Consider the following 19861-nt stretch of genomic DNA (forward strand, 5'->3'; position numbering starts at 1 on the left):
TTTCAATTAATATATTATATCATCATTCCAATTAACATTAATAGATATGTTACACTTTTTTTGTTTACATATTTAATTTTTCTTCTAAAAAAACTTAATTGTTAATATTATAAATCTTTGTATCCAATTTATGAATAGAAAAACAAAAAAATAAGGCATAAAGGATAAAAAATGACATTCAATTTTTTCTTTTCTTACATTCAGCCTTATTGTTAAGAAATGATCAAATTAAACCAAATTTAAATAATAAAAGATCAAATTGAATTAAAAAAAGAAAAATTAAACCTATTATCAGAAAATGACTAAAATGTTATTTTAACTAAAAAAATGCCCTAAAAAAACTAAAAAAGAAAATGTGAAAAGCCCTGGTTCAAGATGAGATGAAAACAGAGGGTTACAAATTCCTTGGAATCGCTCTAACCCTAACCCATTCTGATTCATCTCGCATTTAGTCTTTGCATCTCCGTCGCATTCAAAATCGAAAATCCCTTTGCGGTCACACATCGTAGAAGCTCTGGCAGTGCCTTCCGTTTGGTGTTAAAGTTCTCGCACAGGTTGGTTCATTCTGCAATTGCGCCCGTCTTTCACATTTTTTTCGCTTTTGGTTCCGAATGGGATATGCAATTCAATTTTTTCTGTGTAATTTTGCAAGTTATCATCTTCTCTGCTTCTATGTTCTCTAAGTAGTAATTTATGTTTTAGGAACATTATTTCGGTAAGGAATAATATAAATTAAGAAAAGAAAAAGGAGAGAGTAAGGGTTGGAGGAAAGTTAACTCTGTAAAAGTAGTAAGTATCAAATCTACGTATGGTGTGTAATGTGGTTGAACACAGATGCTTCTACTTTTATAGTGGTAATCATAATATATATCATGTACCCTTTGCTTGAATTTCTAGTTTGCTTTTGATTAGGTGCGAGAAGATGGCTGATTGTGATGATGAACACGTTAATCGAATTGGCGACTTACCGATGAATGTGATTGTTAGCATCCTACAACGCCTGCCCTTCCAAGACTTAGTGAAGACCAGTGTACTGGCAAGGGCATGGAGGTATATGTGGTCGTCGACCCCACGGCGTGAATTTAGAGATGACTTTTTTGAGAAGTGTAACCATCTTGGATACCTTGAAACTTCCGCCATTATTACGGAAGCTCTTCTTCTCCACACCGGCCCCATACACGTCTTTGCTGTCATCCCTCCTCCGCACTATCCTATCAAATTAGAATGCCTCAACAAGTGGATTCTGTTTTTGTCGAGGAAAGGGGTTAAATATATTGGGCTTGCGAGTGAACAAGAAGATCCCTATTGAATGCCAACTCATATTTTCTCTTGTAGGGACTTGATTTACCTTTTACTTAATAATTTTAGATTCTCAGTTGCAGCTACTTTCCGTGGCTTTCCAAGTATGATTGAACTTCACTTATTTGGCATTATATTTGAGTCAGGTGCACTTGAGAGTCTTATATCTGGTTGTCCCTTACTTACGAACCTCCAGCTTTCTTACTGTTCTGGTTTTGAACATATTGATGTCTCTGCTCCTTTTCTCCAATTCCTAATGATAGAAGGTGATGAGGTTATCAAGTCAATTTGTTTGAAGGAACCACATGATTTGATTCTTATCCAACTCTTTGCTGATGGTCCTGGGGATAACATTGATAGAGCTTGGGTAGCTGATCTGTTGGAAGACTCGCCGAATGTTGAGAGGTTATTTTTGGGAACAAGTTACATTAAGGTGAGTAAAGAGTGACACATATCTGAGTCTATTCACTTTTGTTTAGTTGGATTTGATTTTTTGGCTCTTATGTTAGCCTGGCAGATTTCATTTAAAACTATTGAACAATGTAGTAATTTGTAATTTGTTGACTTATGGACATGTTCTGTCTAATTACACAGCTCCGTGGAGTGATTTTTCCACAAGTGAATGTAAGCTGCTAAGTTATGTTATGCATGACAAAAATGAAACCCAAAGATTAATGAACGATGCATCATGCATGGAGTGCTTTATATTCTCATCACAAATTGACAATTGTTCACATTTCTTCTACCTAGCTTGGTTGCCCTTTTTTATTTTCTAAAATTATCCTATTCATTTATTTGTTGGTCAGGAAGAGAAACAAGGTTGTATTTTTGTTCATGAACCAACATTCTTAATTTGATGCCTTGTCTTATACTAAGAACTCTGTATTTTGAGATGGATGTGTTCAAATATATCTCACCCTTGCATTGTTTCTATGCATAGATTTTGTCTGCAGGCTTCTATCCGCAAGTGGAGCTTAGAGCTATAAAATATCTGGAATTGGATGGTGTGGATTTCAATGAAGCAAGAGAACTTTTGTTAACTATTTGTTTATTACATGGAAGTTCTTCTAACCTAGAGACATTTACTATAAAGGTGACCAAGAAGACCTATGCTTCTTAGTTTGTTCTTGTAATTGTCATATTTTGATTTAGTTTTCTTTGTTTGTTTCATAGTGCAATAGCATGGCAGTGGAGCTACAACAGATTTTGGATGTGTTTGACTATAGTAACTGTTACTTTAATCTGCTTCAAGATGTGAAAATCACAGTTAAAACTTCCTATAAGCCTGCACTTGATTTGATACGGCTTGTGCTTGCAAGATCACCGGCATTGAAGATCCTTACTTTCAGGGTTGGTCTTGGTCTAAATCGATCAGATGCATCTGTATTGTTAAGTATTTCATGTGATTTGTTGCAAATGGATCGAGCATCACCTAGAGCAAAAGTTAAATTCCTTTATGATGACCTTAGTGAATAGTGCTGCATTTGATTTTTGCCTTCAAAGCCCTGACTTCTTTTGTTTTAATGTTTTTATTTTTCCTAGGGTTTTCCTTGGTAGGCATTGCACCAATCTTTTTAAACAATAGATTTAGGCTTTTTCTTCTTACACCCAACATTTGTTCTTATACACCCAACATTTAGGGTGAAAAACCAAAAGCACCCTTACGTATAACCTATACGGATTGTCAATCTGTAAGGTCACTACGGATTCACAATTTGTAAGACCATTATGAATTCGCAATTCGTAAGGCCATGGACCTTCGCAACAAGGTTGGCGGTGACAAAGGACGTGTGCGGCATGAGGGGGAGGTGCTCGTGTGAGATGAAGGAGGAGTGAAGGGACCTCGTGTGACGATGAAGGAGGTAGTAGTGACCTCACACGAAGGAGGTTGGCGGTGACACGACCAGAGGGAGGGTGATGGCCATGAAGGAGGTGGCGGTGCTGCGACATGTAAAAGGTTGGAGCAAAGGGCGATGGTAGTGTTGTGGCGTGGCGGAGGTGGCGTAGCGGAGTTGATGAGGAGGTGCGAAAAGTAATGGTCTTATGAATTTGCCGTTACGGATTACGAATCCGTAGATTAACAAGCCGTATGATTCTTTCATATGGATTTGCAATCTGTATGTTTTTAAGGGGTAATTTTGAAAAAATGAAAAATTATTGGGTGTATCAAAAAATGTTGGGTGTGCTAAATAATTCCCAAGATTGGAACTTGTGACTCCATCCACCAAAATAGTTTTATAGCCACTTTAAAGTTCAAGTCTAGTGTATATGTTTAATTTTTTTTATTACGAATTTTTATATATTTAAAAAACATTTGTAAAAAAAAAAAAACATTTATGTTAGTAGGTTAGAAATGTAACGACAGGTGATAATCTCTTATTTGACCAATGGTGGAAAAAAATTAAAATGATTCATTCATTTGGTTTTCAATTGCTGAAACCTTTATTAGAATTAATGAATTGTATTTTAGGTAAACTGTTAGTTTTTTTTTTTTAAGTTAGTTATTGAGTGAGTTTGTTTAAACTTAAAAAAAAAAAATTAAAATAAGTGTTTTGGAAAAAGTCTATTTTAGCAAACAGATGGAATTTATTTTTTTAAATAAGCAGAAAATTGTTTATTTTAAGTAAAACCAATTTAAATAAACACTTAAAAAACATAAAATTGATTGTTTTATTAAAATAAGTGCTTTTTTAATATAACAAAAGAAGCTTAAACAACTCATCCATTATTGTTTGGATTAAATTCTCTATCAACCTTTTTATAGGAGAATAAAATTAAAAAGTAAACCAACTGATCTTTTTTATAAATTAAAATTAACATATGCACTTAATTTTTTTAAAAAAATGCTTATTTAACTTATCTAAAAACTAACGTGTGTAAGTTGATTTTCAACAGGATTCAAGGCCGCAGGGGTTGTATTGAGTCTCAATTTAGCAATAATGAAAAGATATTAATCAGTGTAAAAATTCTTGACAGTGGGGTAAGTCATTTTTTAATTTTTTTTATGAGCTTATAATATATAATATTAAATAAATAAAATGTACACATAATTACTACTACCAAAGATGGTCAAATAAATCATGGATTAATACTTTTCCCGATTTAATGATCCGTCCAATTTAAAAACATTAACACCATCACTTGTTTTAATAAAAAATACAATTGAAATACTAGGAAAAACTAGTGATAAACAATAAGAAAAAACTTAAAATCGAAAGAAAGAAAATGATAATGCTTTAATTAAATTAATAAACAAACTCCAGAACATGAAATTCTTTTGTTCCCGCACTTTGGAAATTAAGTATTTAGGTGAGCCAAATAGAAACAAGAGATTTAGAGTAGGAGAGAACAAAAAATGTTAAATGTGACAAAAACAGAGTTCACTGTCAGCTTCTGAATTAATCACATATTTCCAGTATCTTATCGCTTGCAAACAGAAGGATCATTATTGCTTGTCTCTGCCCTCCTTTTCTGAAAGAGTTAAATAAAGATAAAATTATGTTTAAGTGCAATTTAAGCTGCAAATAAATATCATTTTCTACTTCAAAAAATAAAGGAACAAAACATTGACGCATGTGTAGTAACAATAAAAAATGGTAACCTCAATATGTTAATAGAGAAATGTTATTTGTACAACCAAGTATACAATTAAGAGAAAAAGAGAGAAATGTGAGATGTAATAAATGATGCAATGGAGAGAGATGGTTACAAAAATTGTTGTCGTATGAGCTGTTGTATGAATAACACGGCTCATTAATGTTTTTGTCAAACCAAAATCATGTATTACCTTAATATGGTTAATACTAATAACTATTGTCTATTCCTCTTTCAATCAGAAACTATGAAATATACTAGTTATGTCATCATTGTCATGTAAACTATGAAATATTGTAACAACATAGAAGAGTGGGATAAAGGACTGAGAGCAAACCTTGCCTCGTTGGTTCTTCAACTGCAGCAAGGGATGAGGATCATGGGGTCTAATTCTGATGTTCTCTATACAACTTCCATTATTTACTCGATGTAATCTATGCTTCTGCTTCCTATACTCCTCACCTTTATCTTTTACCTTTTTGTTCTTCCTCTCATGATCTCTAGACTGGTTTTCTAACTTGGGCACTGCATTTGGTAGCCCCTTCTGGCAGAGTATAACACATCAGCTCAATGCGTCTTTTTAACACAAAAATCAAACGGCAATTTGAACTATTCAGTTTTCTTTCAAGAATATAGGATCAAATGTGCAGCCACAAAAATCTTACAGAAGAAAGGTGGACTGGATTCATATCCCTCATATGGAAAGCTTCACTGAGTACATCCAAGTCAAAAGGACATAAGCAAGCTTTTTTCTCACTCGTGTCTGTGTTTTTACAGAGCTGATCCAGTTCCATTCCTTCTCCCTTCCTGATTTTTGTGTCACCCACCACATTGTGAAGATAATGTGTCTCTGAAATTGACACTGGGAGTGACTTCTTGCAGAAGAATTCATAGTAGGGCCAAAGTCTATACTGATTTATGAGATCACGAGTACCTCCAAGTTCTTTGTTGCCTGATTCCAAGAAATAACCTTACTAAACAAAATATACTTAAAGAAATATGAATTTCATGCATTGATTGCAAGTTTTCAAGAAGAAAGAAAAGAAATTGAGGCGCCATCTAAATCAATGTTCTGACATATTAATCGGCAGCACCTAATAACAGCTAATATAATAATATTGCATGTGATGGTTTTAAAAAGTAAATCTGATCAAAATACTTGAACTGAGCATCCCCAGAGGCCAACACTCTCAAAGGGATTTAGAAAGGAAAAGGTTTTCACAAGTGAGAGCCATGCCAAGAAGGGATTCAGTTACAATTACACAATGTTGTTAAACTTGAGATTATATAGGATCATAATGGGGTGAAAACTTGTAAGTAGGGGATCATAAAGAAAATAACCTCTAAAACACAACATCAAACAGGCTTAAGTTTTACTAGAAAAGAAAGAACAATCAGTTCAGTCATACTAGATTTTACACATATGGCCATATGCATGTAGTAATAAAAGTCAATAAGGGCATTGGACATTAGTTTATCAAATAACTCACTGAGGATAAATAATAAATTAACATACATGATAGAGCCTGACCACAATGTTATCTAGTCATCAATGACCTAATGTCAAAAGAAAGGTGGGGAATTCATACTTTTAAATGTTAGAGCGAACCCTCAACAGGATTCTTATAAATAACCATCTCATGATCATATAAGGACCATTAAGCTCCATTTGCTGTATCACTGACTTTAAACCTCATGAAATTCTCTGTTCGTGTGGCTCCAATAAACAGTGAACCAAGACATAAAAAAAGTTCTACTGTAAACATTTTCTGTGGTACAGAAAGCTGATAACTACCAATCTTTTGTTTTTAACAGTCCATTGATTTAATCATGGGAATTACAAAAGAAATCCAATTTGTATTCTGTGAATGATTATATTGCATATGCTCACACAGTGTTCCTGTTCAACTATTCTAACGAAGTAATCACAAATTCATATGATAGAGAAGCAAACAATCAATAAGCTAAATGTCAAGTTCTTACCCCTCCCAAATTTTTTGCCTTCTAGATCCATCTTTCAGATGACCTCACAAAATGCATCTACCAAATTACAATCAACAAATACATCCACCACCCACTGGAAGTTACTGCCTGAAAAATGGACAACTGAGGAAGTTTCTAAGCACTGAAAGTTGTACACTCAACAAAATCTGGGATTAAAGAATCTTATCTAACACATACATGATATACGTAAAAGCATGCAGCAAACTATCTCAGACAATAAACCCATCCGAGAAAATGGCTTTCCCATAAAAAAAGCATAAAAACAAATCCACCCCAATACCCAAATGCATGATTATCTAATAAAGTTAAAAACTTTACACGATCAGAGCGAATTGAAGACAAGGGGCAAGCAACGGATGTAGATCCGATGAAATACCCTTGGTGAAACAAAGCCCTGAAAATGAACAAGAGAAAATACCTGAGAAAAAAAGCAGAGAGAGAGAATGTAAGGTTGTTGTTTGCCAATTTTGAACCAAAACAAGATTTTGATCTGGGAACACAACAAGTTTCCAATATTTCATTTTTTGTAGGTATGTCACTTCGGACTTCGGAAGTTGTCTTTTACCTTTTCAAATTTTAATTTTAATACTTAAAAAAAGAAACGAAAAATGAGTCCCTGAAACTAGGATAAATTATAGCTTTATCTTAATTTTAAAATTTATTTTAATCCTTCATCTTGTAAAAGAATTATTTCGATCCTTTATTTTTTATGGGTTAAGTTGGTCTTTTTGAGATAGTCATAATTTTTTTATTTATATTGAGACACGCTTTTGTAATTTTTCTTTTACTAATTTAAGACATTAAACTCTTAACCATTTCAGCTAATGAAAACCATGAAAATAACTGATTTTCAAGCCTAAAAATATCCAAAACATGGAATACTAGCGTGAAAAATAAATTTCATTAGCACCTGTTAAAGAATTTGATATTAAATTTTATAATTTTTTAATTATGCATATTATTCAATTTTCATGCATTTTCCAAATAGATCTGCAAGTTAAAATAGATCTTGCAAGTCAAATCTTTTCGAACGTTGTTGTTGTTGTTTGCTTTTCTTTGGAATGCATAAAAAACAAATATCAATTTCTTGGTCAAATTATGGATCGGTTATCAATTCCATTAGGATATAGACCCTTGAAATGGGGAGCAAGAGTATTATGTGTCTCCCCCTACATATATCTTCCTTCAAACATTAAATATGGACACCTACCAGACTCTATTCACAATTGCAGTTCGAATTTTCCTATCTGTACAATTTTTTTCTCTCCTTATTTAGTAAAAAAAATATCAAATCAGGTATTCATAATACATTAAGAAAAGTGCATCAGGGTGATCTTTAGGTAGGCTGTGGATATAAAGGTAGAAACGCAACAAGTCTTCCTTGGAAACTGTTTCAGCATCAACAACATCTTCATTACAAGTGAGTACCCATAGATCCTCAGAATTAACTCTCCTTAAGCTACCACGGCAAAAAGGACAAGATTCTGACCTTGTGTTCCTGCAAGTTGGAAAGATTCAGCATGAGGGTGTTACAATTGATGCTAAACTAGAATCACTAGGTCAATATAGTGGGGGAGGGTTTGGGTAATATACGTGAGATCTAGGATCGAACCTCAGTGCGACCATTGTTCACAAAAAAAATGATGATAAACCAATTTGAATATAAAGTAAGGCGACTAAATATGCATGTCTAATATGAATACATACCACTTGCGGTAGCATTTGATACACATGGCATGACAGCAATTAGGCAAAACCATTTTGGTGCAAGGCTCTAAGCATATGCCACATTCATCTTCTCTTTCCAGATCGATATTGATTAGTTTCCCATCACCTTCCATCATTTTCTTGCCATAACTAATACCATCTATGCTAGAATGACTTTTCTTACAAATGTCCAACTTCTCCAAGCTACCAAGAAGCCGCTCGAGAGATGGAAGGATAACAGCTAAAGTACAATATTTAACCCCAAAAAACAGTGAGGAATAATTAATAAAGGCAGCCACAAAAATTAGCACTTTTTTTAAGGGTGGAATAACTAAAATAAAAGGTGCTTTTTTGAAAGTCAAAGATTCACGCACCATAAAAGTCCCGGATGCTTGCTTTCCTCCCATGAGAAGCCACATTTGATCTACCATCATCGTGTACCTTTGGTAAAAAAATAGGAGAGCAACAACAAAACAGAAACAAGGGTCAATTACAAACACTGGCAATCCTATACCTTAAAAAAAAAAAAAAAAAAAACAAGAGAAAAAGAACTGCACAAAACCAATTTCGTTGAATCAAAAGATTATTGCAAGAAGGTTAAACTATTCACTTGGTCCATATAGTTGTCCTCATTTTAAGAAAATTATAAGTTTTAGCAGTGATTTATCACTGCCAGAGATTTTATAGCAGTTTTACACTGCCAGAAATCCGTCTCTAGTGTAAGCATCAGATACCAAAATTTAACTTTTAAGCATGTGTGGAGAAATAAAACTTACAGTTTTCCCTATAGGGACCAAAACTTAAAATGGAGACAACTATAGCGACCAAGTGAATAGATTAACCTTACAAGTTACTACAAGAATTACAAATATCCATCCACCAAGGAGTTTACCTTGTATACAACTATGTGGAAGAGGTCGAGATATCTATGTAGAAAGCATGTACAAGAACATTTCATCCACTGTAGCAACAACAGAAAGAGAGGAGCCAAGTGGTTGTAAACCAATTTCATTTGGAGAAGAGTCCCACCCTTGGCTCTGGGAATTGCAGCAGCCCTAGAGAGTACATACCCAGTATTGAAATTCAGAAGATTCACAACACAAAAGAAAGTAAAACACACACACAGTACATTTCATAGTCCCAAACAAAGAATTTCACAATCAAATTAACCACCAAATTCCAGTCTGACACAATTTCAATGAAAAAGCACAAATTTCCCACTTTATCAACCACTAGAAAGCAATTAAAGATGATCAATCTCAATCAGTAACAGGCAGATGCTTATCAAGTGATTATGACACCCCATTTCAAATCCTATAGCCTTTAATAAAGTCAAAACCCGTTCTCTACAAACAAAAAAAAAATCCTTCTTTTTTTTTTTTCAATTTTCATAAAATAGAAAACTACACATAAGAAGAAAGAAAGTAATAGATAAGTTGTTAAGATGAAGAGAGAGAGAGATGAAACTAACAAAGCATTTGCATGCTGTATATCAGCCTCGAGCAGTTTGAGGGAATCCGAGTAAGGTAACCGAGTAAACTGGTATGCCATCATTTCCATCTTTCTTCTTCAGAGCAGAAAAAATATAAAAATAAAATAAAATCAAGAGTCTCAGAAAATAGCAAAATTTCCTTCCTTTTTTCTCTCCCAGTAGTTGTGGGGGGTGTGTGGAAGGATGAAGAATCTTCTTTTTACAAGGGACCCTAATAATATTAATCAGTTAATCCAATAGATGAGGATGAGGGAACAGAAAAAAAAAAAACGATTTTTGCTTTGGTTTTGTTTTTGTTTCGGTAGTTTGTTCAAATTTTGCTGCTAGTTTTGTGGTGGGTGAGAGAGAGTTGAGTTGAGTTGAAAGAAACAATGAACGGAATGCCGTATTACGATGTGTTGTGTTGCGTTTCGTTGCTTTCTATGATTGTGTGGAATGCTGAGTCATATGATGTGATGAGACCGAGAGGAGTCATGAGACATGAGATAACACGAGTGTGATGATATTTACTGTGCTGGCTCACACTCAAACACTGTGTTTTCTTGTTAATTAATTCATGCTCGTCTCTTTGCAGAGGGAAAGGAATCAAAAGGGTCCCGTATCTATAATTCTATATCTATATGGATAGATAGATCTTAATAATATACGTAAATTTTGTGTGTATTTTTTTCAGGAGATAAAATTTGTGCAAATTTTTATTTTATTTCATTTTTTTATCAGTTAGTATTTAAAATTTATTAAAAATGTCCGTGAAAGAATAAGAATTCAAACAGAGAATTTTTCTTTCTTCTTTCTTCTTTCTTCATCCTTCATAATTATCTGATTATTTTTATATTTCTAAACAAAATCTTATAATATATCGTTTGAGAAACAAAGAAAATATCAAGCATGTAAAATTTTAATATGAGAGATCCATTCTACCCCTAGTTGTGATTAGCTACTTAGGAAAAATGCTTTAAGCAACTGATTAAGAGAATAAAAGTTAACATATTTTTGTTAAGAGTGTTTGTTGTGTAAAAATCATTTCAAAATTTTACTGTTTCTAGATAATCAAAACTATCGATGTTCCAAAAAAGAAAGATTATTAATTATTTAACGAGATACCCTATATTTTAATATTCATTTAAAATAAATTTTTCTATGACAAGATCCATACTTAAATAGTAAAATTCATTACACAAAGACAAAATCATATAATTGATATATTTTTATATTATAAATTAAAATACATGCATCATTTATAAGGTGAGACTCTTGTAGTCTCATTCTTCTCACTCTTTTGTTTAAACATTATCAATATTATTTTCCTTCTCTTTTTAAATATATATTTTACACTTTTTTTCATAAATAGCAAAAAGCAATCTCAACCATCTCAAACTACTTTACAATATGAACATAGACATGAACATGCCTTGAAAAATACAGGTTTATTTTTTTTATATAATAAAAGATATTGACATGTGTGAAAATGTAAGTGATACATCATGTGATTTTTTTCGTCACAAGATCAACGAAAAGCTCTCGCAATTTTTAAAAAAATAAAATAATATTCATTCAAATTCATGTTAGTGTTTATTATTCATATGAAAAAAAAATGGTAGAAAAAACATGTAATAGAAAAGAAATCCTCATAATAATTGAAAATAAATCTTAATAATAGCAAATCCTAGTAAATGATAAGATTCCATCTTAATATAAGAAACAAAGTACTAGTAAATGATAAGATTCCATCTTAATATAAAATCCATCATAAATCTTAGTGAAATCATTAGCAAATTCTTGTTGGATTTAGAAATAATTTCTTGGAATCCTACTTATGAAGCAAAACAAAAGATATCACACGCCTTTTTCTAATAGAACACGCGGTAGATAGTGCAGTGTGATATACTTCACTAAACAATTCTACCATTCAGGATACCACAACCAAAAATAATTGAATTACCTCACCCAATCTTTTGAAATACCACACAATACTTTTTCATGAAAGTTTGATTTTTATAAAGGTGGCTTCAATAAATTTTTAGTCCCTATAATAGAAGATTTATTTTTAATTTGATCCTGTTAATTTTTCATTTTATTTCTCTTTCTTTTTTTTTTTCTTTCTATTCAATGCCTGTGAGTTGAACCTTTGTTACATTTAACGGACAAAAGTCACAAAACCTAACCCCAAAAGTCACAATGAAATATAAAAAAAAAATGTATATAATAAAGAGTAAGGACAAAAAAATTAAAATAAAAAGAACCAAAATATCTCCATATAACATCTTCACAAGGATCAATTAAGAAGTTATTTATTCACCAAAAAAAAAAATTAAGAAGTTATTTAATTTTTTATTTTAAATTTTGCTTAAAAAATATTTTACTGGTTATCGCTTTCTCTCTCCTCATCATATCTGATCGTATGGTGGCTATTGATAAGGTATTATAGTTACTCCCTTACAAAAAAGGAAAGGGTATTTGTAGGCTTCCTTGTTTCAAGTTGCCAAGCTTAGACGTTTACCTTCAAAGAGTTTGTTTTAGATTATTGTCTCATCATAGATTCCTTGCATTAATTTTAATGAATTTTTATTTATTTTTAATTATACCAAAACATATCCTACTCATTCATTATTTAATTTATAGTAAGAAATCTCTTCATAAGAATTAACAGTTCTCTCTGCTCCCCCTTCCACCAATTGAATTAGTTTTTATTTTTTTAAAAAATAAATTATAATGTAAGAGGGAACTATAATGACAGTCAAACTATCACTAATTAAGATATTGCACATGTAACACATTAGGTGAAGATTTAAATTAAAGTACAATATAAATTCGTTAAAAAATATTATGGAGTTCAACGAGGTTTTGTAAATGGGTTGAAGTGGAAGAAAAATTAGATGCTTATTTTTATAGCTTTTTAAATCATGTATCTTATCCTGATTTGCTTCTGGGAGATTCATGCATGGGTGGCTACTCAATAGAAAACAATATGTCATCACCTTTGAAGCATATCGTTGAATATTTTAGACAAACTGGCAATTATTATTAAATTATTAATAATCTTAGGTTTTTATTATGATTAGGTGAGCATAGATGCACAATTCATCAAAATACGATAAAATCTGAAGATTCTGGATAACAAAGATAATTACTCTATAATCTATCTATACTGATGTTTATATATATAGTAAATTAGATATAAAAAAAGTTTTAATGCCTTATTTAATTTTATTAGTGCGATATTTACATAAATAAACAAATCAAAATATTTTTCTAATATAGTATTAATTAAATTAATTACTAAAGATAACATATAATTAAACTTCATAATATTATATTAACTATATTTAATAAATGTAATATATATATATATATATATATTTATTTATTAAAGGTATGACTTTTCATATAAATAAATCTAGTTTTCCATTCCAGTTTACAATAACCAGGTTAAACAAAAAAATAAATCTGGAAGAGGATTACTATTGGTTCCAAAATATGGAATGTTGTAACTAGTTAGTGTCACATTGTTACTGGTGTAAACATGGTAGAATAATAATGGTTAAAAAGAAGTAAAAATACAAACAAAATCAACCCATGGAATGTTGTAAGGTATGTCCAATTTAATTATCTTGCCGATGGAAGGCAACCATTTGACACGTCAGGGCTCTCAATTTCAAGAAAGCTTGTGAGTAGAGTTTTCCGGGAAGAATGTTGTGGCTTTGAACTACTACTACCTGAAAATGATGATGATTTTAGCTTATTTTCTGTTCCTTTTTCAATCTTGGTTGCATCTTGTATAGCCAAAATGATTTCTTGCATCCTTGGCCTGGAGGCACCATGTTGTGCTACACACTGCATGGCAATTTCTACCACCCTCCAAATGGACTCGGTTTTGGCATTTCCAGCAAGAGAAGGGTCAATGATGCTCATTGCATCTCCTTTACGAGTTAAGGATCTTGCCTGCAAAACAATGTTTTTTTAAACTAGTAAAATTTTTAAGATATGTTTGCAATATACTCCTAGCAAAACGAATACCGGGAGATATAAGGTTGATTGAGTGGTTAATAAAAAAGGGAAAAAGGAAAAGATCATGAATTTGATTCCTCTTTGCTAATAAAAAATTAACAAACTAACAATTAATATCTGTCGGAAAAAAAAAACTCCGGGAAGAACTAATTGCATTCGACGTAGGATGTTGTACATGCTCATGTTTAGTTCTTGTTTAACATCATTTACTGATGCCAATGTTTCATCTTGTGGTTAATGAAAGGGAAACATACCCAGTGAACAATGTTCATTTCGTCACCATAATCTTCAGATGACACAGGTTTTTTTCCAGATATCAGTTCTAGCAGAACAACTCCAAAACTATACACGTCACTCTTTTCTGTCAATTGCTGACTTGCATAGTACCTGTAATTGTAGAGAATAAATACTAACTGAATTTAACACATTCAATGGAAAAAAGACAAACACATGAGACTCATGACTTACTCAGGATCCAAGTAGCCAACAGTTCCTCGTGCAATGCTTGATATATGGGTTAAATCTTCTTCGGCTAATCTAGAGAGTCCAAAATCTGATACTTTTGCTCTCATATTGATGTCTAGGAGAATATTTCCTGTCTTTATGTCACGGTGAATGATACTTGGATTGCATCCTGTGTGTAAATATTCAAGACCTGTAGAAATCAAAATTTGGTACTAAATAATTTAAATATGTTTTTAATCTGTGTAAATATGAGAAATTTGGTTTCAATACTCATAAATTTAAATGTTATGTAGACAATCACTCTAAAATGACATGTAATGTGACATGTCTAGATGTATGTCATGTCATCAGATGACCATGACATGTCTAAATATGTGCCATATGATTAACTGATGAAATCATTGTCAAAACTTTTAAAATTTATAATGACGAAAACTAACAAAAAGAAATTACAAGGACTAAAACTAAAACTTGCCATATTTACAAGAACTAACAAACATGTTAAACCATACTATAATTACTTATGGACCATGAAGGTAGTCATTGAGCAACCTTTAGCGGCATCTTCTGCAATACGAAGACGAGTTAACCAGTCCAAGTTCTTCTTCTTGGAACTCTCTGCAGAACATTGGAAATAAATGTCAAGCTTCACTATTAATTAATAAAATGCATACAAGGTTGTGAGGTTAGTCACTAGACCATGAATGTGATCGCGTAAAGTGCCATTGTGCATATACTCGTAAACCAGAATATGCTGACATTCTTCTTCACAATATCCAATCAAAGGAACCAAATTTCTGTGATGAATTCTGGATAGGAGGGCCACCTGCATTTGTGATTCTATTGTCAAATAACTGAAAATCAAGATATTCATGTGTTATTGTTGTTCTGTTTATCTATGTAAGAAAATCATGTTCTAAAGCAGGCATTCTGCAGTTCGACACGAGCAAGAATCAAGAAGGTTGTTACAGAGAGGTGTTCACATTATACTAATGAAATTCATGGAGTACAATTCTTTTTGGTTGATATGCACTTCTTAAGGTAAAAATTACTCATAACAGAACTTGTTGTCTATCAGAATTCAAATTTGAAAATGCTGAAGGGACAAAATTAAACTCTACCTCATTAACAAATTGCTGGTTCCCGTGACAAGATGATTCATTCATACTTTTAACTGCTATTTCTTTTCCATCTCTCATTTTCCCATAGTAGACAGATCCAAAGCTTCCTTTGCCAATTTTCTTTGAAAAATTGTCAGTAGCTTCTTTCAACTCTGAGAGTGTAATATGGCAAGTAGTATTTTCATCCATTAAATTTCCACCCCGAAGAAATGAGTATCCAGGTTTACTATTAGTGCGTCCAGAAATGCCTGATGGGGAAAAGAATGCTTAGTTGAAGACGTTTGATTGTAATCAAGTTGAAACAAAAGCATTAAATTTAAATTGGATGGCAAACCTTTTTCCTCACGTTTCTTTTGAGATGCCTTTCTACGTGTTTTAAGCAATAGCACCAAACTTACTAAGAATAATATTAATAGAATCACTAGTACTCCAATTGAAATTCCCACAACCATCTTAAAATGCTTCTTGTTTCCTCTGTATAGTTCAGGATTACCATCATAGCTGGAACAGAAATTAAATATGTCTGTTACTTCAATCTTGGTACAAGGCTAGTTGAAAAGATCCTTGTTCTATTATGTTCATAATGATTTCATTGTCAAGTCAAATCAGTGAGTATTTAAAGAATTTGCATTTACATTAACATTATACAAGAAAAATTGTTTTGTTGCTGAGCATACTTACTTGAAAACGATTTTTTTAGATATTAATCCGGCTGGTATTTCCCCGCTAAATGAGTTGTTCTGTATGAACCTGTCACAAATTCACAGATGCTGTGTGATTAATAAACTTACGAGGATAGCAATATCAATTATGCTCAATTAGGAAAAGTCAGGCTAACTAGGGAAGTACTTCAAGTGCTGAAATTAGAGATGAGAAACATTTGTGAATAAGTGCTACATACAATGCTTGTAAGCTTGGCAAACTACCCATGTAAGATGGTAGTCGACCTGTCAACTTGTTGTTCTCTAAATGCCTGCATGTCATCAATTAAGAAATGAAAATAAGAAAAAAGAAAACATAGAAAGAAGAATGTTTTGGGGTTAAAAACTAATAAATTTGAAATATGAACTGAAGTTTTTTTATTGCACTCCAACCCTCCAAGGAGGGGCATGCGTCAAACTGAAGAACTTACACAATCTTTAGATTTATAAGTTTGCTCATGTCAGGTAACTGTCCAGTAAGCAAGTTGCCATCTAACCACCTTAGTAAATCAGAATGAATTACAAAAGAAATCTCATTAAAGAAAAACTTCAAGTACTTTTATCATGAAGATAAATGTACTTACAACTCTGTCAAAGCTTCCATATTGCTAAGCTCAGGTGAGATTTCACCCTTCACATTCCTCCTCGAAAGAATTCTAATACAAACAATAGCAATTAGTAAAAATTGTTCAACTTTAACTTCCAATAAGTGTTTAGCATAGCAAAATGTTCAGTGAACTTTTTGAAATGTTTGATCATGATTTTCATAATGCCCCAGCCTATTTTATTCCAAACATAAATGATACAGCAGTATTTGCCATTCTATAACTCAAACTCTTTTGATGCATTTTGGAATTTAACATTCTTAAGTATTCAAAAGCTGCTGTCAGAGATTAGTGATTCAAAGAATGACAATTTACTTGCTATGAAACAAAATTGTGAACAAAAGTGATTGGAGATGTTACATTTTAGTAATTCTTGGAGGCGTGGTGGTACTACAATTCACCCATTCCCAGGGAGTTGGGACACAAGGATCGCCTTTGTTTGTTTGGGAACTTTCAGCAGACAATAATTGAAATGCAGTTACAACGGTTGCTGCAAGACGAAAGTTTGGTTAGAAATCAGTTCATACATCAGCCATGTATGCTTGAAGCAACAAAAGATCTATCTTCACAAATACTAACATTAAGAACTTACAGTCTTGCTTGTCTGTCTTTGAAGCAATCTGTACATATTTACTTATTTCCAATGCATTTAGAAGAGGTCCTCGAGTAGAATCTGGGGCCATAACAAAGGAGAATGATAAAACAAATTCGAGAGTCACATTCATGTAACTTGGTTCATATAAAGTGTAGCTCCCATTGGCATTCTCAGCAATGTTAACTACTGCATTGCTATAGTCAGCTATATAAGGTTGCTTTAGTTTGAATTTTCGACTCTCATTCTGACCCAAATCTTCAATTTCTGCAAAATATGCATAAGCTCGAGCATTGGCGGGGAAGTCTTCCAGGTTCAATCTGTAGCTGAGTACTCCTTTTGTGCCAACAACTGCACTTTGCATAACTTTAACAGGTGGGTATTCTCTAGTCTCTATATCTATGTTCTTCGTAGTGCTAATTCTTTCTGTGCCTGGCGCCACCCCAACAAGATAATTTTGCCTTTTAATAAGATCAGAATCCCAAATTCTATCATACGGGTCATCCGGGTACCTGAGAAACAAATTTGTTTAAAAAGATTAAACCAAACTTATGCCATCACATTAGTGATTATTTCTTCCCAATCAAGTTAACCATGCTGCAATTTTTCCTTGATAAGGCAATAATACTTTTACTGATGTTTATTCTCTCAAGTAAAATTTTTGGAAAGTCTTCATTCATTTATGTGCCAAAAGCAACATCAAATTAAAAAAAATAAAAATTGAGGGAGCTTTCACAAATCACACCTGACAGCATCTTCAGTTGGAGCACCAAAGTTTATTCTTGCAGCAACTTCCAAGAAGAAATTGTCCTCAAAATCTGTGGCATACATTGAAAGATTCAAGGGTCGCAACTCAAGGGTAGATATAAAAGGAGAACCAGTCGTAGCACAACACATGCAGACATCAATAGAATTTGAGGGTGCCCTGATGATCATTTCCTTAACATATACTCTTGAGGCATCATAAATTGACACAGTAGCCCATTTTGTTGCATCCAAGTAGAGCTGAAACTGAGGGTATGTGTCTCCACTGTCCAAGCTTCCATATTGAAACGTTGCTCTCACCAAATATCTTCTTCTCTCTTCTGTGCTTAGTGTGTAACAGTACTTCTTGTTGCTGTCTATGGGAAAGTCTCTTCGCTTTTGATACTGCAACATGCTTCTTCCATTTGGATTTTCCACTTCCACTGAAATGCCATGTTGCATGATACTAGAATCTGAGATCCATGCCAACCCCGTGCTGGTATCACTGTAGTTACTTGTCCCTCCACAATCAATGCTAACAAATTCTACATGTGAAGAAGTCAGATTTTGTGTTTTGTATCATTACATGACATGAATATGGTTAAAAAAAATTAAATTAGTAATCATGGTTTATGGTTCCTTCAACTGAAATTGAATTGGAAAAAGGTACATGAAACTCACCTTCAAGTTGGCAAACAGCAAGTGATGTCAATAGAGGGATTAAAACAAGAAAGAGAGAAGATAAATCCATGGATGTAAGGAAAAGAAAATAATAATTTTGCTACAAGAATTTTAAGTGGTCGATTAATTTAACTCTTTGTTTTGTGAGTTGAGTCAGTTCAGGCAGCATCTCAACAAGACCCAGCTTTCTCCCACTAATTAACTTTAACTTTTTGGATTGATGACTTTGTTGAATGTTTGATTATTCATTCACGTTCGTGTCTTTATCTAAATCTGATGTTGGAATCCTCTTTTTCCTACAAAAGAAGATTTTAGGTTCACCTTTTCTTTTTCTTCTCTATTATTTTTCTAAAAAGAAGTGTCACGAAAAGAACAAGCTAGCACAAGCTACAAGGCGACCCATGCACTTGTTTTTATTGTAAGAAACTCCTAAAAACAATTAACAATTTGTCTTGGGGCTTCGGGACAACACGAAGACATACGATGTCGTGTTGGTAATAGGTTGTATCTTTGATGCCACCATGCGCCACATTAATGGTATGAGTTTTTAGCAATATTTTACACAGAATTTGAATTTTAAAACCACCCTTATAGGTTGATAATATATACTATAAGAAAATGTTAACGAAATTATGAGGTACTAATATGTTATGAATCGAAAAGGGCTTAAACTACGCAAAAAGAATGGCCAATGCCAAATATGATTGAAAAAGGAGGTACGTGATTACAATGGAGGGCCATAAATTATGTACTTTAATTTGTGCTTTTGCAGACCGCAAAATCTTTGTTAACTGTGTAACTTTGGACCATGTTGTCTTGTGTTTTTTTTTATGTTTGGACAATTGAAT

At 32.8% G+C, this 19861-nt stretch overlaps 4 protein-coding genes across 11 annotated transcripts; 1 reads left to right on the forward strand and 3 right to left on the reverse strand.

Annotated features, from left to right (window-relative positions):
* Positions 1 to 360: 360 nt before the first annotated feature.
* On the forward strand, positions 361 to 3550 carry LOC114422606 (F-box/FBD/LRR-repeat protein At1g13570-like). 2 transcript variants are annotated; one of them, XM_028389053.1, is made up of 5 exons: positions 361 to 554; positions 913 to 1331; positions 1446 to 1732; positions 2240 to 2392; positions 2473 to 3550. In XM_028389053.1, the coding sequence occupies exons 2-5, from the start codon at positions 1310 to 1312 to the stop codon at positions 2773 to 2775; spliced, it is 765 nt and encodes a 254-aa protein (XP_028244854.1). In that variant the 5' UTR covers positions 361 to 554; positions 913 to 1309; the 3' UTR covers positions 2776 to 3550. The 2 variants fall into 2 exon arrangements, with proteins under 2 accessions (XP_028244854.1, XP_028244853.1); XM_028389052.1 differs by having other exon boundaries at positions 913 to 1732.
* A 962-nt stretch (positions 3551 to 4512) lies between these two features.
* LOC114422971 (probable mediator of RNA polymerase II transcription subunit 19b) lies at positions 4513 to 7444 on the reverse strand. Of its 5 annotated transcripts, none has more exons than XR_003668773.1 (5): positions 7316 to 7444; positions 6877 to 6984; positions 5559 to 5845; positions 5231 to 5469; positions 4513 to 4770 (listed from the first exon to the last, which is right to left on the reverse strand). XR_003668773.1 is itself a non-coding variant. In XM_028389549.1 (5 exons), exons 2-5 carry the CDS (start codon positions 6905 to 6907, stop codon positions 4745 to 4747), a joined length of 546 nt encoding a protein of 181 aa, XP_028245350.1. In that variant the 5' UTR covers positions 6908 to 6984; positions 7316 to 7444; the 3' UTR covers positions 4513 to 4744. The 5 variants fall into 5 exon arrangements, 4 of the variants coding, with proteins under 4 accessions (XP_028245350.1, XP_028245347.1, XP_028245348.1 ...); XM_028389549.1 differs by having other exon boundaries at positions 5236 to 5437; XM_028389546.1 differs by having other exon boundaries at positions 5231 to 5437.
* A 552-nt stretch (positions 7445 to 7996) lies between these two features.
* On the reverse strand, positions 7997 to 10590 carry LOC114422597 (E3 ubiquitin-protein ligase AIRP2-like). Its single transcript, XM_028389042.1, has 5 exons — positions 10076 to 10590; positions 9497 to 9659; positions 8979 to 9045; positions 8605 to 8845; positions 7997 to 8395 (listed from the first exon to the last, which is right to left on the reverse strand). The coding sequence occupies exons 1-5, from the start codon at positions 10162 to 10164 to the stop codon at positions 8185 to 8187; spliced, it is 771 nt and encodes a 256-aa protein (XP_028244843.1). The 5' UTR covers positions 10165 to 10590; the 3' UTR covers positions 7997 to 8184.
* A 2935-nt stretch (positions 10591 to 13525) lies between these two features.
* LOC114421592 (probable LRR receptor-like serine/threonine-protein kinase At1g67720) lies at positions 13526 to 19349 on the reverse strand. Of its 3 annotated transcripts, none has more exons than XM_028387603.1 (15): positions 19014 to 19349; positions 18334 to 18877; positions 17589 to 18100; positions 17357 to 17486; positions 16976 to 17047; positions 16823 to 16891; positions 16592 to 16663; positions 16372 to 16440; positions 16025 to 16191; positions 15691 to 15938; positions 15269 to 15395; positions 15122 to 15187; positions 14573 to 14738; positions 14359 to 14491; positions 13526 to 14038 (listed from the first exon to the last, which is right to left on the reverse strand). In XM_028387603.1, exons 1-15 carry the CDS (start codon positions 19081 to 19083, stop codon positions 13703 to 13705), a joined length of 2781 nt encoding a protein of 926 aa, XP_028243404.1. In that variant the 5' UTR covers positions 19084 to 19349; the 3' UTR covers positions 13526 to 13702. The 3 variants fall into 3 exon arrangements, with proteins under 3 accessions (XP_028243404.1, XP_028243403.1, XP_028243405.1); XM_028387602.1 differs by having other exon boundaries at positions 14573 to 14759; positions 19014 to 19348; XM_028387604.1 differs by lacking the exon at positions 16823 to 16891 and having other exon boundaries at positions 14573 to 14759.
* Positions 19350 to 19861: the final 512 nt, after the last annotated feature.

This window comes from Glycine soja, chromosome 8, assembly GCF_004193775.1.
Source record: "Glycine soja cultivar W05 chromosome 8, ASM419377v2, whole genome shotgun sequence".
In the NCBI taxonomy this organism is placed as follows: Eukaryota; Viridiplantae; Streptophyta; class Magnoliopsida; order Fabales; family Fabaceae; genus Glycine; species Glycine soja.

Coding starts and splice junctions, on each gene's coding strand:
- LOC114422971 (XM_028389546.1), bottom strand. CDS start 6,907: ATGGATCTAGAAGGCAAAAAATTTGGGAGGG. Junction 5,846..6,876: donor AGGCAAAAAATTTGGGAGGG/GTAAGAACTTGA, acceptor TCTTGGAATCAG/GCAACAAAGAACTTGGAGGT. Junction 5,438..5,558: donor ATCCAGTCCACCTTTCTTCT/GTAAGATTTTTG, acceptor ATACTCTGCCAG/AAGGGGCTACCAAATGCAGT.
- LOC114422597 (XM_028389042.1), bottom strand. CDS start 10,164: ATGGAAATGATGGCATACCAGTTTACTCGGTTACCTTACTCGGATTCC. Junction 9,660..10,075: donor ATACAGCATGCAAATGCTTT/GTTAGTTTCATC, acceptor TGTACTCTCTAG/GGCTGCTGCAATTCCCAGAG. Junction 8,396..8,604: donor ATCAAATGCTACCGCAAGTG/GTATGTATTCAT, acceptor TCCAACTTGCAG/GAACACAAGGTCAGAATCTT.
- LOC114421592 (XM_028387602.1), bottom strand. CDS start 19,083: ATGGATTTATCTTCTCTCTTTCTTGTTTTAATCCCTCTATTGACATCA. Junction 16,664..16,822: donor CTTATAAATCTAAAGATTGT/GTAAGTTCTTCA, acceptor GATGACATGCAG/GCATTTAGAGAACAACAAGT. Junction 15,396..15,690: donor ACCAGCAATTTGTTAATGAG/GTAGAGTTTAAT, acceptor TCACAAATGCAG/GTGGCCCTCCTATCCAGAAT.
- LOC114422606 (XM_028389052.1), top strand. CDS start 1,310: ATGCCAACTCATATTTTCTCTTGTAGGGACTTGATTTACCTTTTACTT. Junction 1,733..2,239: donor TGGGAACAAGTTACATTAAG/GTGAGTAAAGAG, acceptor TTCTATGCATAG/ATTTTGTCTGCAGGCTTCTA. Junction 2,393..2,472: donor TAGAGACATTTACTATAAAG/GTGACCAAGAAG, acceptor TTTGTTTCATAG/TGCAATAGCATGGCAGTGGA.